The 18,480-nt window shown below is 38.7% G+C and overlaps 1 protein-coding gene across 2 annotated transcripts in view; it reads left to right on the top strand.

The window, feature by feature from the left end:
* LOC311077544 (uncharacterized protein) overlaps window positions 1-18,480 on the top strand; it is a 471,588-nt gene that overhangs the window by 151,874 nt on the left and 301,234 nt on the right. The window contains exons 14-19 of one of the 2 annotated variants that reach the window (XM_084106075.1): window positions 760-930; window positions 1,010-1,204; window positions 12,652-12,869; window positions 17,259-17,417; window positions 17,537-17,708; window positions 18,377-18,466. The exons of the other annotated variant lie outside the window; for it this stretch is intronic. Coding sequence (XP_083962201.1) covers window positions 760-930; window positions 1,010-1,204; window positions 12,652-12,869; window positions 17,259-17,417; window positions 17,537-17,708; window positions 18,377-18,466 — 1,005 coding nt within the window. The remainder of the gene's footprint in view (window positions 1-759; window positions 931-1,009; window positions 1,205-12,651; window positions 12,870-17,258; window positions 17,418-17,536; window positions 17,709-18,376; window positions 18,467-18,480) is intronic. 2 annotated transcript variants of the gene reach the window in all.

The following is an 18,480-nucleotide window of genomic DNA, read 5'->3' as shown; positions in this document are numbered from 1 at the left end:
TCAACCATGAAGAGAATCCAGACGTTCATCAACACCTGCCTCAGCCGAATACTACGGATCAGATGGCCAGTTACCATCAGTAAAAGGGAACTGTGGGAGAGAACCAGACAGCAGCCTGTAGAGAAAGAAATCCTCCACAGAAGATGGCGCTGGATTGGCCAACCCTCCAGAAACCTGCTAACAGCATCACCAGACAGGCGCTCACCTGGAACCCTCAAGGCAAGAGAAAAAGAGGCCGCCCCCGAAAAACCTGGCGATGCGACTTGGAGGCAGAATCCAAGAAAATGGGACTATCATGGGGACAACTGGAGAGACTGGCCCAGGACCGGAACTATTGGAGAGCTCTTGTTGACGGCCTATGTCCCAAACAGGACTAGAGGCAAATGATGATGATGTGAACAATAGCCTTTAGAATTACTTAAAATACATTATAACATATATAATAACAATGAGGCATTTGGTTCAAATAAAGTGTCAAATGCAAGTAATTATATAGTTTTATTTGCACATTTGCACATTTGCTGTGTCACTGTTATTGACTGGACAAACGTAGCATGTGACCTGTTTACATAAAGCTGAGACTTTGCTTCATGTCATGCTCTGTCTTGTCTATCAGCACTTTGTCCATGTCCTCTTTGCTCTGCTTTTCAACTTGACAAGAAATATTGTCATGTTTTAATATCACGAGAACTCGTAGCACTTTTCAGGCAGGTGTTCACTAATTCCTCATTTCCTAAACTCTTCTTCTCCCTTCTTCAGGAGAGGGCGGAGTCTGAGGGTGTGGTTTATTCCTGTGTGTTCTGGAATGAGACAGAGGGGGCGTGGTCTAGGAAGGGCTGTGAGAAGGTGTGGTCTAATGACACTCATACAATGTGTTCCTACTCTCATCTCAGTAGTTTCGCTCTGCTCATGGCCCTCTATCCTGTCCAGGTACATGTGTGACATATTTCAGATTTGAGACTAAATTATGATGATATTAACACGTCCATTTGCTCTTCCTTTCCTCCAGGACACGTTTGAGCTGGTGTTGATCACGCGTGTGGGTTTAGTTCTGTCTCTGCTCTGTTTATTTCTCTGTATCCTGACGTTCCGGTTCTGCCGCTCCATCCAAGGGACCCGAAACAGCATTCATCTTCATCTGAGCGTGTGCCTCTTCATCGCAGACCTCGTCTTCCTCTGCGGGATCTCCAGCACTCACAATCAGGTGCGTTTGAATGAGAAAACAAGGTCGTGAAGGAACTATTTGAAAATAACAAATATTACCCTGTCTGTTTCTCAAATGGGCCTCATGCCAGAACTTTTCTTTCCTTTTAAAATGCTTATAACCGGATGTCCCTGTGCTCCATATTCCATATTACTTTACAACTGTAATTCACTGCAGTGCAGTGGAAGGACACTTGGAACATTTGTTTGGACTCAGTTTAGATGACCTAATATTAGGTACCTTCTCGCGGAGGGTCTGGACATACCACAACATGGTGTACCAGGCCTCCCACTATGCCCTCAGAGGGTGCTTCTGCCTGCTTCGCCACCATTGGTGACCTGAGGAGCAGAGACACCCAGCGGTAGACCCACCCTTGCTCATGGACAATCTCTTTCTAGGGCTTGTTCAATGTTTCCTTGCCAGTTCTTGTTTCAGGGTCCCGAACAGGTAGACTCTATTTAAATGATCCCTCTGTCAAACTTTGTGGCAGTATGGCAGCTTCTGCCCAGTGTTTCTCAGAGAGTTCTGAATATTTTGGAAAAATGTTACACAATTGAGTTTGCCTCCCGTTCGCTTCATTTCAATGGGGTGTTAGAAACAGCAGTGAATCAAGATCAGTCAAGGTTCCTAAATCAAAAACTGCATCCTCTCTTGGTGAAAGGCTCCATAGAAGTTGTACATCTTCATGTGAGAGAGGCAGGTTTCTTAGGTGGTACTTTATTGTGCCCAAAAAAGACTGGGGGCTGCATCCAGTTTTGGATCCACATGACCTTAATTGTACTCTGAGGACATACAGATTCAAGATGCTAACGCTCAAACTGAAATTGTCTCAAATTCAACCCAAGGATTGGTTTGTGACAATAGACCTAAAGAACACTTATTTCCAGATGAGATTTGGCCAGAACACAATACATTTCTCATGTTTATTTTCTGGGATACTTCCCCAGTGTTAAATTAACACTCCTCAGTGTACATATGTGTCCACACTACCAGAGCTGTATAGTCCAGGGGTCAGAAAGTAGAAGTCCTGCCATAGTTTATTCCACCCATGAACTCAGTCAGCTGATTTCACTAATTAGTTCTCTCTCCTGTCTGAATTAGCAAATCCGGGTGATTGGAACAAAATACTGAGGAGGACTTTTACTTTCTGAACCTGGACTTTACACCTCTGCATAGCAATGCCACATGTCAGCCAAGAGTAAAGAAATAAACCAGAACTGGACCTTATTGTAGCCAAAAAACTGTGTATATTAAATATGGAGTCATCTCAGCCTTAATAAGCCTGTTAACAAGCAGAATCACTGAAGAAAGAAGAGAACAGAAAAAGAGACGAGCAGAAACACAAGAACTACAACTGACTTCAGACACAGCCTTAGATGAAATCAACTGAAGAGAAAAGAAGACATTAAATCTGTGAAGATCTCAGCAGAGGAGGATTAAACAACTCCACAAACAGCATTACCAGCTTCACTTATTACTAACCAGACTGACTTTATTTCTGTCAGACGTCTACAAAAGTTTTATTGAGAATTAACAGAGGTTTAACTCTAATGTGGTTCATTTGAAGTCACCATAACAGTGAATAGTGTTTCCATTAGTTGGGTTCTTAACTCTAATTATATATTATGTCTTTTTTGGCTGCTGTGACAGTGTGGTTGTCGAACACATTTGCAGCAGCAAAGAAAGCAAAAGTGAAATGAGATCAGGTGATGATGGTTTTCTGTTGATGGTTTTATAATCATCATGAAGTATCCTGCTCCACTGATGCTTTTCAAGTCTAACAATTGTGTTGTTCCATTAAAATTTTCACATCACAAACCCTGTGTTACTCCAGTATGAGATACAGCAGTACTAGAAGAATCAGTTAGAAGAATTTTATAAACTTGAGCACTAAACGTTAAAGAGCAACTTGCAGGTTAGAAGACCCAACAAGTCAATGTATAGAAAAATAATGTAGGAACTAGATTTTCTTTAAAAAAAATTTATAAATATGCTACAGTGGCTTCTGGAGTCGTTTTTGTGAGAAAATTTTACTTCCGCATCTGAAAATGGGCGTGACGGGCGAGAGTCGTGACATAGCACGAGGGAGAGCGGTCGATTCAAACAACAGGGAAATATGGATTGCAATGACATTTCGGACGCTGAGGAAATTGTTTACGGACCACAGCCATACAATTATGAGCCTGCTAGGCTGCCAAGAGAGCAGGGACAGGCCAGGATTAATGTTAGACAGAACATATTGGAACTTACAATAACAGAAACTAAGCTTTGATCAGGCGTTTGTCATGCTCATTAATATCCGCCCAGACTAACGTTACGTGATATAACTTAGCAGTTTCTCATGGAGAGACAGAGAGATATTTATTCCTGATACATTTTTTGTTCCATAGGTGCTTGTGTGGGAAATGCGAGGCAATGTTTACAGCTGAGGAAAGTCAGTGTTGCAGGGAGGTGGATGCATACTGGGCCTTAGTGGAAAATGCCAAACTTTCCATGGTTGCAGTTAGTGTTACTACAGTAAAGCCATGGTGAATGTTGCTGATCTGTGGACACTGGATAGTTCGTTCATTCATTGCACAATGTTTATTCCTGGTTTTCACGTCAGCGCTGTTTGATCCGTTAATAACGGAGAAATGTGAATATTTCTCACTAGATCTCGCAGCGATGTTATTACTTCAGTGGCGAATTCTTTATTTACTGGATCTCGCAGTTACAGTGTTGCTTGATCAGGCTCGCGCTGCACTGGTCCAAACTGATAAACGGTCCACACAAACACAATAACGAGTAACTGTTAGCTCAGTTTCGTTCCGCTTACATTGCGTTTGCCAGTTGATGTTGTGCTCGCGCCTACATCCAGCGGGAGAACCCGAAGATGCGTGCACTGAAGGAACCGCACTAGCTCTGAGTCTCACCCGGTTCTTACTTCGGTATCCCATGTTGAACTCCTTCATATCGCCGGGACGATAATCCTCCGATCTGAAGTGAACGCTACACACGACCGCGTTTTCCGAAGCCGACGCGGAAGAGAAATCCCGTCTCTTCACCTGCACAACCCGCACCCAGGCACGAAAGATAGCACCGTCCTTTTTCCTGTTAGGAAACCGGTGGACTCGATGTCCTGACAGGCTGGAGTTTTTGCAAGCTCCACAAACACATAAATTTACCATGACGATGATAAATTGAAATACAAAAACTACTGAAAACACACTGTCTCACGACCGCTCTTACTGAATACCAACCCACTCTGCACTGAGCTGCGGCAGAGCACAGCACACGTCTCCCTCGTGTGACGTAAAATGACGCGATGTTGAAAAAAAAGCGGTTTGTACGAGCAGTCAAAGAAACGCTCACTTTATCTACTAAATTGGTGTCATTATGTCGTTTTAAAACATTTTAAATCCTGCATTATCTTTTCATATGGTATTTTCATACACGGTTATATATTCATTTAGATTTTTTTTTTTACCTGCAAGTTGCTCTTTAATCTACTATGACAAACATCAATAATCAGCGTATTAATCTCAACAATGGTGACAATCACAAGTACCTTGCTGCAATGCATGCTGGGTACCAGCATAGTACAAAACTCCCAGCATGCATTGCAACATAAATAAATTATGCAGCTGAATTGTCCTATTATTTTGTTTAATTTTAAATATTTGCTTTTATTTTTTGCTGTTGTTTTTGTAGTGACATTTAGTAGCTTTTTTGTAATGTTCAGAGTTGATCAGTTTATCTAAATATTTTTGATTGTCACCATTGTTGAGATTCATACGCTGATTGTTGATAACTGTGTGTCACACTATGGTAAAATTTTGTTCTCATGTTTGTTAAAATATTTTAACTGATTTGTATAATACTGCTTGATCTCATGCTGCAGTAACACAGGGTTTTTATATTATAAAATTTATATTATAGGATATTAATATATCAATTGAACAAATCAAATTTGTTATACAAATTACATCAGTGATTCAGACAATAGCATTATGATTACATAACCATCAACAGGTAACCATCATCACCTGAACTCATTTCACTTTAGCTTTCTTTGCTGCTGCAAATGTGTTTGACAAACACACCGTCACTGCGGCCAAAAATGACAAATAATATAATAAAAGTTAAGAGCCCAACTAATGGAAACGTTAATCACTGTTATGGTAACTTCAAATTAAACGTCTCAATAAGGACTTCTAACAGAAATAAAGTCAGTCTGGTTAGTAATAAGTGAAGCTGGTAATGCTGTTTGTGGAGTTGTTTAATCCTCCTCTGCTGAGATCTTCACAGATTTAATGTCTTCTTTTCTCTTCAGTTGATTTCATCTGAGGCTGTGGCTGAAGTCAGTTGTAATTATTGTGTTTCTGCTTGTCTCTTTTTCTGTTCTCTTCAGAGGTGTAAAGTCCAGGTTCAGAAAGTAAAAGTCCTCCTCAGAATTTTGTTCCAATCACCTGGATTTGCTAATTAGCAGTTTTTCAGCCAGGAGATAGAAATCAGCTGACTGAGTTAATGGGTGGAATAAACATATGGCAGGACTTCTACTTTCTGGACTATACAACTCTGCACACTACAGGGTAGGGCTGGGCGATTTAAATCGCGATATTGTTATGCGCATCTCGTCAGTAAAGCCGGTTCCTTGATTAGTAGTAAATCACCATCACCTGCTTTCAGATGGAGCGGCATTTAGGGCTGATGAGATAATTAAGTGATTCATTTAGTGATGATTGAGCATTATTGAAGACACCTGATGTTAACAAGCAGAATCACTGAAGGAGAAAATCACAAATTGTAAGTTACCATTAAGGTGATGGGTGTTTGCTTTAGTTGGGCTCTAGACTATTATATGTTTACTTCAATATTTACTGTTGTTTGTCTGCTGTTATTGATTTATAACAGTTAAATGAACAAAGTAAAATGTTATCTTATAGTGTTGGTTATGTCTTGACATAATCATGCTGTGATCTGAAAAAGAAAACTTATTGAGATAGTTTGGTTTAACTTGTTAGCAGCAGTTTTGTGATTCTTCAGCCTATGATTATCAGTACTTTACTTATAATTCAAAATATTTAATAAACATTGTTCTGATCAAAAGACATTCAAATAAATTCATTTAAAACACAGACATCAATAATCAGCCTGTGAATCTCAACAATGGTGACAATAATAAAGCATGTTGCAGTGGCTGCCACCAATCACAACTCATTAATGGCTCCCATCATGCATTGCGGTATGAATAAATTATGATCTGAATTGTCTATGTAATTTACTTTTCCTAATTGAATATTCTGCTCGTCACCATTGTTGAGATGCATAGACTGAATCTTGACATCTGTGTGTGCCTAAAATAATGATTTTTTTTTTAAACAACTTTTAAGAAATCCTTTATATTATATCAAAAATTCTGGCATTTATGCAGATTCACAGTTATGCTGTAACCAACAACATAAATCGAAGTCAGAAAGAAGGATTTTAATGAGTTCAGTGATCAAGTTCAAATGATGATTGTCATAATATAACCAACACCATCAGATCACTTTTTTTTTTCTTTGTTCAACTGGCAGTTATAATTCAGATACCTCAGACAAACAAAATCTAAAGTTAATAATATATGGGTCAAGAGTCCAACTAAAGCAAACAATCATCGCCATAATGGTAACTTACAATTTGAGATTTTCTCCTTCAGTGATTCTGCTTGTTAACATCAGGTGTCTTCAATAATGTCCAATCATCACTAAATTAATCACTTAATTATCTCATTAACTTAAACACTCTTGAGTGTGGACTCATACACTCCCAGGAGTGTTAATTTAACACTGAGTTTTTGCTGTGTACAAAGGGCCGTAGTTAACTGACAAGCTGAGCCATATCACATTAAATATCGCTGGCGATACGTCCGCGATTTTAATGCGATATGGCTCAGCTTATCAGTTAACTACGGCTCTTTGTAGTAAATGCCGCTCCATCTGAAAGCAGGTGATGGTGATTTACTACTAATCAAGGAACCGGCTTTACTGACGAGATGCGCATAACAATATCGCGATTTAAATCGCCCAGCCCTACTACAGGGTGTTAAAAATTAACACTGAAGCAGTGTTGAAGTTAATGAGATAATTAAGTTAACACTGAAGCAGTGTTGAAGTTAATGAGATAATTAAGTGATTAATTAAGTGATGATTGGCCATTAGTGGTGACACCTGATGATAACAAGCAGACTCACTGAAGGAAAGAGAAAAAACAAGAACAGAAAAAAGAGAAACACAATAACTACTGACTTTGAACCATTATTGCACTTATTATTTTACCAGTTTGACTTTATTTCTGTCATACATCTACACACGGCCTTATTAAGATTTAACAGAAGTTTAGATGGTAATGTTTTATGGAATGTTTTGTTTCATGTCACCATTATGGTGACCAGTGGTTGCTTTAGTTGGGCTCTTGATCCTTTATTATTTAAAAAAAAAAATTCTCTGGCTGCTTCAACTCTGTGCTTATAGAGCATATGTGTCGTGGCAAGATAAACTATGGTTTGGGCTGTGTTTCCTGAAAGCATCGCAAGTCTAATTTGATCGTATAGACCATTTGTTGCAGTTGGTCTGTGATCAAGTTAGGCTTAAGATGTTATTGGAAATGCACCCCTGGTTATGTTTTGATGATGAAATTACTAGTGACCTGATTTAATGATTATCTAAATGTTTTATTAATTTTTCACTACAGTAGTTACTTCCAACAATGTTTTAAACATTATTGGAGCCACCAATCAGAACGCATCAATGGCTGACATCATGCATTGCACCATGAATAAATTATGCAGCTGAATTGTCCTGTAATTTTCATTGTTTTTTCTGTTGGCTTTTATTTTGCTATTGTTTTGTTCTGACTTTAGTAGCTTGTTTTGTGATGTTAAGAGTTGATCTGTTTGTCACTAGTTTGTTTATTGTCACCATTGATGAGATTCATATGCTGATTCTTGATGTCTGTGCGTTTCAACACAATAACTTTTTTGCACAAAGTATTTAAAAAAAATTTCATTGCTGTTGGATCTCAAACTGTAGAATCTCAGAGCTACAATCACCAATACTAAAATGACACATCAAGCATATAGTCAAAAATGTAGACTCTGAATGACATCAGTGAATCAGGTCACTACATGATGATAATGTCATTATCATCAAAACATACTATCAGCAGATCATGTTTTCTCTTGCAGTAATGAATGTGCTTTATAAACACAATGTTGTAACAACCAGAGAAAAACTAATATTAAAAAATGATAAGGGTCAAGAGCCCAACTAAAGCAAACACTGACCACCATAATGGTAACTTGAAAAGAAAATTTCCATAAAATATTACCGTCTAAACTTCTGTTGAATCTCAAGAACTTTTGTCGATGTATGACAGAAATAAAGTCAAACTGGTAATAAGTGCAACAATGTGTAATGACTCAAAGTCAGTTGTAGTTCTTGTGTTTCTCTTTTTTCTGTTATTGTTTTTTCTCTTTCCGTCAATGATTCTGCTTATTAACATAAGGTGTCACCACTAATGGCCAATCATCACTTAATTAATCACTTAATTATCTGCTTCAGTGTTAACTTAATTATCTCATTAACTTCAACACTGCTTCAGTGTTCATTTTAACACCCTGTAGTGTGGACACATATGTACACTGAAGAGTGTTAATTTAACACTGGGGATTGCTGTGTACCAGTATCGAGTGCTTCCTTTCAGCCTAGCATTGACAACCTAGTGGACTGATCCTGTTCTGGCTCTTCTGGGACTCGTGGGAATTTGTGTGCTCAATTATAAAGATGTATGGTTGATTTTATCCCAGTTGAAATAGCTAGCAGCATGACATTGAGATGTTGTGCGTGCTCATATGAAGTGTTTGGGGCTCAGGTTGAACCTAAAGAAGTTTATTTCCAATCTCCCTCTCAGAGAACCCTTTTTCTATGAGTTGTTTGGGACTCTACAATGATGGAGTCATGTTTGTCTCCTGCACGTGTAGACTCTATCTTAACCATGAAGGCATTAGGCTAGACCTGAAGTTGTCAGTTGTTCAGGTTCAAATACAGTTAGGTTTCATGGTGACAGCAGCCAGCATCATTCCATTGGGTCTGCTGCTATACCAGTTCTGGCTCAAGGACAAGGGGTTTCATCTTCTTAACCATCCTTCCAGAGTAATAATGGTTACACACAGAGAACTTTGTACCCTTCAGCTTTGAAAGAGACATTGATTTCTAAACCAGGGCCCCATCCTCGGGGGGTGTGTTTGTTGTTGCAAGACTTTAACGACAGATGCTTCCCTCAGGGGGATATCATGTGTTAGTCCGCAGAGACAACACTACGGTAGTTTCTTACATAGGGTGAGCTACGTTTGCATCTTTTTTTCCTGACAGGCGCAGCAGATCCTGTTCTGAGCAGAGACTGAATACTGAATTTCCCTCCCTGAGAGCCGTTTATATTCTGGGACATGTAAACCTGGGGGCAGACATCCTGTTGAGGCAGAGTGGAAGTGGATCTGTTTGCATCCAAGGAGTTAACCCACTGTTCCCCTGATTGCAAAGGGTTAGGGTCTTCTCCAAATAGTCAGCCTATAGTTTTGAAAGCTTTCTTTCCTCTGCCTCATGAATAGTGGAAGCAAAAAACTCTTCACCTGCTGTGTCCGGTTCAACCTTTGAGTTTTTATGTCCACCGTTCGGGCCAGTGGTTGAAATCCTCTCAGCTCTTAGTCTATTTCAGTTGCTGCAATAAGGGAAATGTTGTCAGTAAACAGCATATTTCAAATTGGATCGCTGATGCCATTGCCCTCTCTTATGATGCGTGCTGTATGGCTTTGCCTTTAGGGGTTAAGCCCTAACACACCAAACTGGCGCCAAAGAACTAGCGCTGATGAAAGCCGACTGTGTTGTCGCCTCGCGTCGCCTGCGTCAGGGGGAAAAGCTGCACTTGAACACACCGAGAGAACTACAGCCGACTGTCAGCTAGAATGCGTGTTAACTGCGCCTGCGTGTAAATGAGACAACTGTCTATTTCTGCAGATATATTCGTCTATATTCGTCATTCAATAAGGGAAATTGACGCTACAGGCTGCAGATACACAAACCATAAACAAAGCAGTGCATGCTTACTGTTTTGAATATCAATCCTGCTAAACACTTTCTTTATTCCTCTCCGCTCATGTTAATATTGAAATATTCGCCAAGGAACACTCAGGTAAGATGACATAACATTAGAACAGCCTTCTATCTGTACCGTTTCGACTTCTTTGCTCGCTGTTTTGCTATTATTCTCGTGCACTGACTCATTCACTAAACTGAACAGCCAATCAGAGTTCCCTCCTTGATGGAATCCGCCGATAAAAAACCAGACGAGGACCAATTTCTGTCAACGGTGCGGAACACACAGAGAAAACTTAGTCGGCCAAAGCACAAAACCAAGCTGACCGTCGGCTTGGTGTGTCCTGGGCTTTAGGGTTCACTCTACTGGGAGAGCGGCATCTTCTAAGGCTCTTGCCAAGGGTCTGTGCTGCAGCAGGATGCTCATCATCATACATGTTTTTAAAATGTTATAGCTTGGACACTGATTCAACACCAGGGGGCGCATTACAGAAAGATCCTAACTTTACAATCCCATCTTATCTGTTTTCTAACCATGACAATTTCAGTTAGGACCTCATTTAGGACAGAAGCTATTACAAAATGACTTTCTTAAGTGCATAATCTTATCTTAACTACAGATAGGAAAAGGGTAATACAGAAGCATCCTAACTCCACAAAAAAATCCTAAAACTGTCTTAACTTTAGGACAACCCCAATGGTGTCCTAACTTCAAAATTATTTGAAAGCCAACTATAAAAATCACACAATAATAGCCCTGTCTGAGAATGGCGTCACATGTATTAATGATACAAGAGATGTTTGATGGTCCAAAGACTTTGTGAACACCCAAATGATGTGCTGCACTTTGACGAAATAATTACAGACTCTATGAAATAAAAAGATTAGGCTTTGCCCTTTCTACCAAGCTTATCAAAACTTTACTTAATGAAAAGCACCACTTATTTTGTTTTACCATTTTCCATTTTTTCCGTTTTACCTCATACCAGCTGTTTGCGTGTCGTTGATTGCCTGGTAACAGAGTTGATTATCGAACTCAATGGAGAGGTTTAAATTTCCTAACTACAGATAAGATGAGATTTTGTAAGATAGGATAAGAACCCTAAATCAACTTAAGATTTGCTTCTGTAATATGAATTTGTGAAAAATCCTAAATTAACTAATTAAGACTTAAGAAAGAACGTTTCTGTAATACGCCCCACAGGATCTCAGGTTCTTCAGGGATGATCCAGGTAGGGCTGGGCGATATATCGCACGATATTGTTATGCGCATCTCGTCAGTAAAGCCGGTTCCTTGATTAGTAGTAAATCGCCATCACCTGCTTTCAGATGGAGCGCATTTACTACAAAGAGCCGTAGTTAACTGACAAGCTGAGCCATATCGCATTAATATCACAGACGTATCGCAATATTAAATATTTTGAATTATAAGTAAAGTACTGATAATTATAGGCTGAAGAATCACAAAACTGCTGCTAACAAGTTAAACCAAACTATCTCAATAAGTTTCCTTTTTCAGATCACAGCATGATTATGTCAAAACATAACCAACACTATCAGATAAAATTTTACTTTGTTCATTTAACTGTTATAAATCAATAACAGCAGACAAACAACAGTAAAAATTAAAGTAATCATATAAGGGTCAAGAGCCCAACTAAAGCAAACACCCATCACCACAATGGTAACTTACAATTTGTGATTTTCTCCTTCAGTGATTCTGTTTGTTAACATCAGGTGTGTTCAATAATGCTCAATCATCACTAAATTAATCACTTAATTATCTCATTAACTTTAACACTCTTGAGTGTTAATTTAGCACTCATATTTTAACACTTTACACTCTTGAGTGTGGACTCATATACACTCCCAGCCCCAGGAGTGTTAATTTAACACCGCTCCATCTGAAAGCAGGTGAAGGCGATTTACTACTAATCAAGGAACCGGCTTTACTGATGAGATGCGCCTAACAATATCGTGCGATATATCGCCCAGCCCTAGATCCAGGTCATTCTGCCTTCAGAATTTGCCTGAGCCAAGTTAACAGCCTAGCATGGTGGTGTGGGTATTATCATTCCCATAGTGTCAGAGTTCCCATCTGAAAGGGAACATCTCAGGTTACATATGTAACATACTAACACAATTTCTACAGAACCCCTATCCTCCCCCCCTTGCCCTTAACTAATTTGGCCCCTGCCCATGCGGAAGTCTTCACACGCCACTTCAGACACTGGTGTTAGTTAATGGCTAATAACACTGGCTTATTTAACACAAAATGTAAAATGTTATTGTAATCAAACAGGAGCTGATCTGTCATGTCTGTTTCTCTCTCAGGTAGCGTGTGCGATTGTGGCGGGGCTGCTTCATTTCTTCTTCTTGTCTGCGTTCTGCTGGATGCTGCTGGAGGGGGTTCAGCTCTACCGGATGGTTGTGCTGGTGTTTCACACCACAGTAAAACATCTCCACATGTATGCGGTGGGATACGGAGTCCCTCTCGTCATCGTCATTATCTCTGCCATCGCCTTCCCAAAGGGATATGGCACCCAAAGACAGTGAGTTTCTGCAACCAATGCTGTTCAGCTGTAGAATTATATGTGTGTGTCTCTATGTACACTCTCAGAAAATAAAGTACATAATTGTACCTTTAGGGGTACAATGGCTTGTCACTGGGGCTGTACCCTCAAGGGTACAATATTGTACCCTTGGCATAGGGTACATATTTGTACCCTTGTGATGTGTACCTTAAGAGACAAATCTTGTACCTGTGGTGACAATTTTGTACCTTTATTTAACAATAGAAAAATGGACCCTTCAAAAATGGTACAAAATTGGCTTTGACAGGGTACAATCGTTGACAACAATGATATATATATATATATATATATATATATATATATATATATTTATATTTATATTACACACACGCTGAATTAAAATCAGAATTTATTAAATTCTTTTCAATTTCACATTTTCCAACATTTCATTTTAAACTCAATGTCTAACTGTGACATAAATTATTATCATCCGAGTAAATGTCATTTGCCTGAAAGTCCATTTCATGTCCTTTCATCTTGACGTCGGTTACTTCTATGCCTGCTTCTGATATTTTCTGAAGGACCTCCTCGGTTGAAAGCCCTGTAAGAACCATGAGTAACCGTGCTATGACTTCTTCTCCACCGATGGCCAAAAGAAAGAAAGACCCGGAACTGGACATTCTTTTAAATTGAGATTCAAGCAGCCAATCAGGGCTGGCTCTACATACACTCTCAGAAAATAAAGTACATAATTGTACCTTTAGGGGTACAATGGCTTGTCACTGGGGCTGTACCCTCAAGGGTACAATATTGTACCTTAACCTTTAAAAGAAACGGTACATATATGTACCTTTTAAAGCAACACTATGTAACTTTTCGACCTTCATAATATATTTCCAAAACCCTTGTGATGGTACATGGACTTACAATAGGTTGAATGACACGTCTGCCATAGCCTGACGGGGTCTGTATCGCTTTTACTGGCACTATGTAACTTCGGGGTTCGGGTAGTTACCCGAGCACAAAAAGAACTACAAAATTCGACTGCTTTACGGCATACGTCACTTCCCCCACCACTTCGTCAAATTTGGACGCGAGAGGCCAACCAGCGTTTGTTTTTCCGGCTTTCATGCGTATGTTTTTGGGGGTGTTTACACCTGGCCACTTCATGCGTTTTCTCAATTCGGATAGCTATCCGATCGTGAAAAGACCAGGTGTAAATGTCCTCCGAAACGCATTCAAGACGGATTTGAAACCGATCGCTCAAAACCACTTCAGGAGGAGGTCTGAGACGCATTCCAGATGAAACTGGACAAGTGTAAAAATGCATCTGGTTGTTGAAACCACATATGTAAATTGTACTCCTCCCAAAAATGCTAAAAAAATAAATAAATACACGCGTTATAGGCTATATGTAATGTGATAGCCAGATATGACGACGCTACTGGAATCACCGCAGATGAGCAGCTGAGTAAGTTATGTATTCATCAAGCCAACGTGCAAACTATCGCAAATCAAAGTGAAAGTAAGTCGCAGACGCTTAACACACAATCATCATCATTAAAAGTAAATAAATGAAATGATCTTACCAGGGCTGTTGCTGCTCTCTCTTATTGCGGTCTCTGATTTTGAAAATTTAGCTGATGATCAATAAAATGCCGCTCGTATCTGTTGCTTTCAGTGACGTGCACTCCAATAAACATGCATATATATCACGGGAATTGAAGATCGGATTTAAATCCTAACTAACCTAATGACTGCAGGCTGACGTGAGCTACGCGATCTTTTGGCGCTTGAAAAAAATAAAACCCATGAAATTATATTCATATGACATGCTGAAATATATGCCACTGTACCTGGGTTGAAGACATTTCACACGCAACGCAGGCTGTCTGCCCAAGACGTGAGAACTCCTTCTGCAGAGTTTGGGTAACGGCTTGTCAACAAATGCACGTGTTAACCATGTAACCATGACAGATTTTACGACAGTAGTAGAAGACAATACTGTTTCCCAACTGTAGGGGGAGCCCGAGAGCAAAAGTTACTTAGTGTTGCTTTAATGCTTTTTGATCCTCAAAAAGTTACATATATGTACCTTGAGGTCCAACAGCAAAAACTCCAGTGTTAATTGAACTCTCCTGGGAGTTTATATGACTCCAGACTCAAGAGTGTTGAAGTTAATGATCTAATTAAGTGATTCATTGAGTGATGATTGACAATTATTGAAGACACCTGATGTTAACAAGCAGAATCACTGAAGGAGAAAATTGAATTTTTTAAGACACCGTTATGGAGATCAGTGTTTGCTTTAGTTGGGCTCTTGACCCTTAAATCATTAACTTTAGAATTTGTTTGGCTGTTGTATCTGAGTTATAACTGCCAGATGAACGAAGAGAAAAGTTGATCAGGTGGTGTTGGTTATGTTTTGACATAATCATAATTTAACCTGAATCACTGAACTCATTTAGAGTCTAATCTCAGTATAAATGTATATTGTTGATTACAGCATCACTGTGATTCTACAGCAAAAGATTTTCAGCATTTTCAATATAATCCAAAAATTCTTTAAAGTTGTTCTGATCAAAAGACATTGAAAATTACTTTATGAAGAAACACTGACATCAATAATCAGCCTGTGAATCTCAACAATGGTGACAATAATAAAGCATGTTGCAGTGCATACTGGGTGCCACCAATCAAAACTCATTCATGGCTCCCATCATGCATTGCGGTATGAATAAATTATGATCTGAATTGTCTTACTAATTTCCTTTCCCTAATTGAATATTGTGTTTGTCACCATTGTTGAGATTCATACACTGATTCTTGATGTCTGTGTGCCTAAAATAAATATTTGTTTAATCAGATCAACTTTCAAGAAATCCTTTAGATTATTTCAAAAATTCTGGATCTTATGCTGTGGAATCACAGTGATGTTGTAATCAACAATATACATTTAAGTCAGAGATTAGACTTTAAATGAGTTCAGTGATTCAGGTCAAATTATGATTAAGTCAAAACATAACCAACACCACCTGATCAACTTATCTCTTTGTTCATCTAGCCATTATAACTCAGATACAACAGCCAAACAAAACCTAATGTTAACAGTTCAAGGGTCAAAAGACCCAACTAAAGCAAACACTGATCACCATAACGGTGTCTTAAAAAATATATTTTCTCCTTCCGTGATTCTGCTTGTTAACATCAGGTGTCTTCAATAATACTCAATCATCACTCAATGAATCACTTAATTAGCTCATTAACTTTAGCACTCTTGATTGTTAATTTAACACTCATATTTTAACACTTTAACACTCTTGAGTCTGGAGCCAAATAAACTCCCAGGAAAGTTCATTTAACACTGGAGTTTTTGCTGTGTTATAATGATTTAATATCAGTAAATTGACTTACAAAACTTTTATTTCCTTTATTTCAAGGCTACTCAAATATAGTGATAAGTTAAAATCTACCTTAAATGATTAAGGTATCATTAAAACCTTTAAAAAAAAACCTTTTTTTTTTTTTTACAAAAAAAATTAAAAAAATTACTTAGCAGAGGCTGTCTTTTGATATTGTACCTTAACCTTTAAAAGAAACTGTATATATTTGTACCTTTTAATGCTTGGGGACATATATGTACCTTTTTGACCCTCAAAAAGGTACATATATGTACCTTGGGGGACAGAAATGGACTCCTGCTGTACCCCTATTTCTGAGAGTGTGTATGCACATGCATAATTATAAGATATATATTCGAAAGTCGATATTCTGATCATATATTTTTTCCAGGCACATTTTATCTATTCCAAACTACATTAGTCTTAATACTCTCAATACAATTCTTACTATGTTTATTAGTCCATAATAAAATGCATAAAACGTTTACAAATTTTCTTTTTTTAACTGAAAATTCAGTAAATATTTTGACAATTATGAACACTTATATTTATCTTTTCCTTTGGGAAATGGACCAAAAGTATTGATTGCTCATCTTAAATGCAAACAAATCATTTAAATCAAGGTTCATGGCTGTGATGTGAACTAAAGTATTTTGAAAAATGTCCCCAACTTCCTGTCTGAATAGCAAATACATTGCCCATAAATATAGGTTAATAATACTCCGGATAAAAAGGTCATTCTGAACCAGAACTAAATGTGAGCTAGAGTCAAAATGCAAGAGATTAATATTTGGTATCAACAACCACCTGATATTCAAAAGTTCAGAAGAATTCTCCTTCTGCTACTTCATGGTCAAACATCAGCACATCAGATCATTCACGAGTCTATGATTAATTTTCAAAGGGAATACGAATGGGGAAGAACGATGAATTAGTCTTTTGTGTGTGTGTGTGTGTGTGTGTGTGTGTGTGTGTTTGTAACCATGTGACTGATTTATCATTCCAGCTGTTGGCTCTCTCTTGATCATTATTTTATCTTGAGTTTTTTCACACCCGTCTGCATCATCGTCATCCTCAACTGTGTCTTCTTCGTCATCACTGTGTGGAAACTGGCAAAGAAATTCTCCAGTCTCAATCCAGACCTCTCCAAACTCAAACAGATCAGGTGTGTGTGTGTATTATTTTACTATCATTCATATACTATTGTAGTTTTTGTGTTCGTCTTTAATTTAGTTTTATCTCAGTAGTTCTGATGAATTATATTGGGTGTGTGTTTCCCTGTAGGAGTTTTACGGCAACCGCAGTGGCTCAGTTGTGTGTTCTGGGCGGGACGTGGGTCTTTGGCTTCTTCCTCTTCCAGGAGAACGGGACTGAAGTCATGTTGTACCTCTTCACTATCCTCAACAGCCTCCAGGGGGCGCTCATCTTCATCATGCACTGCCTGCTGTCCAAACAGGTTCTTACACACACCATGACAGCAGAAAACACATGATGAATTGGCTTCAACACATTGAAGGTTTGGTAACAGTGGTTTGTTTTTTATCTCGAAGGATTTTAGTGATTTGAAGTGACAGTTAAACCCCAAAAAAAGGATGCAAAATACACAAAATGCAATTCATGCCATAAGGGTTCTGAAGTAGTGGTTGACCGATATGTCTCCAAGTGCCGATATTTGGCATTTTTAAGTGATTGGCATTGACCAATGTTTTTCTGATTGACTGACAAGTGTCAGAAGCAGCTTTTATTTTGACATTGATGGTACTTTTATTTTGACAGCGCTAAGAACACCAGCGTCTGAGCGCAGTTTTAAGCGTAATCTTTAAATCCTTGATTTAAAACTGCGCTATTACCAAATGGCCACTACATCATGTTCATGTCATATTCTCTATGCACTTTAAAATTAGCGTTACCTGCTCTTTATTTATGGAAAGTATGATATGATTCCCAGTGTGCAAATCACTTATCACATTACTGGGTGAACTGCTAATTACAGTGTTTATTTCATCGTAAAATCCATATCGGTCGACCACTATTCAGAATGCAAGCAACTTGGGTTGGCTAGAAACTGTAATTTATTATTTACTCAAACATCATTTGCTTTAGCTGTTGTGTCGCCGCCTTCAGGTCAGGACGGAGTATTACAATCTGTTTGGCCGAACGTGTCCACATAAGAAGAAAGCAAAATACCGTGTCAGCCGGTCCAGCAGCAGTCAGGTACAGTACGCTAG

Source organism: Abramis brama (assembly GCF_963993115.1).
Source record: "Abramis brama genome assembly, chromosome: 2".
NCBI classification, from domain to species: Eukaryota; Metazoa; Chordata; class Actinopteri; order Cypriniformes; family Leuciscidae; genus Abramis; species Abramis brama.
Note: the sequence above shows the minus strand (reverse complement) of the source record. Positions and strands in the feature narration are given on the sequence as shown.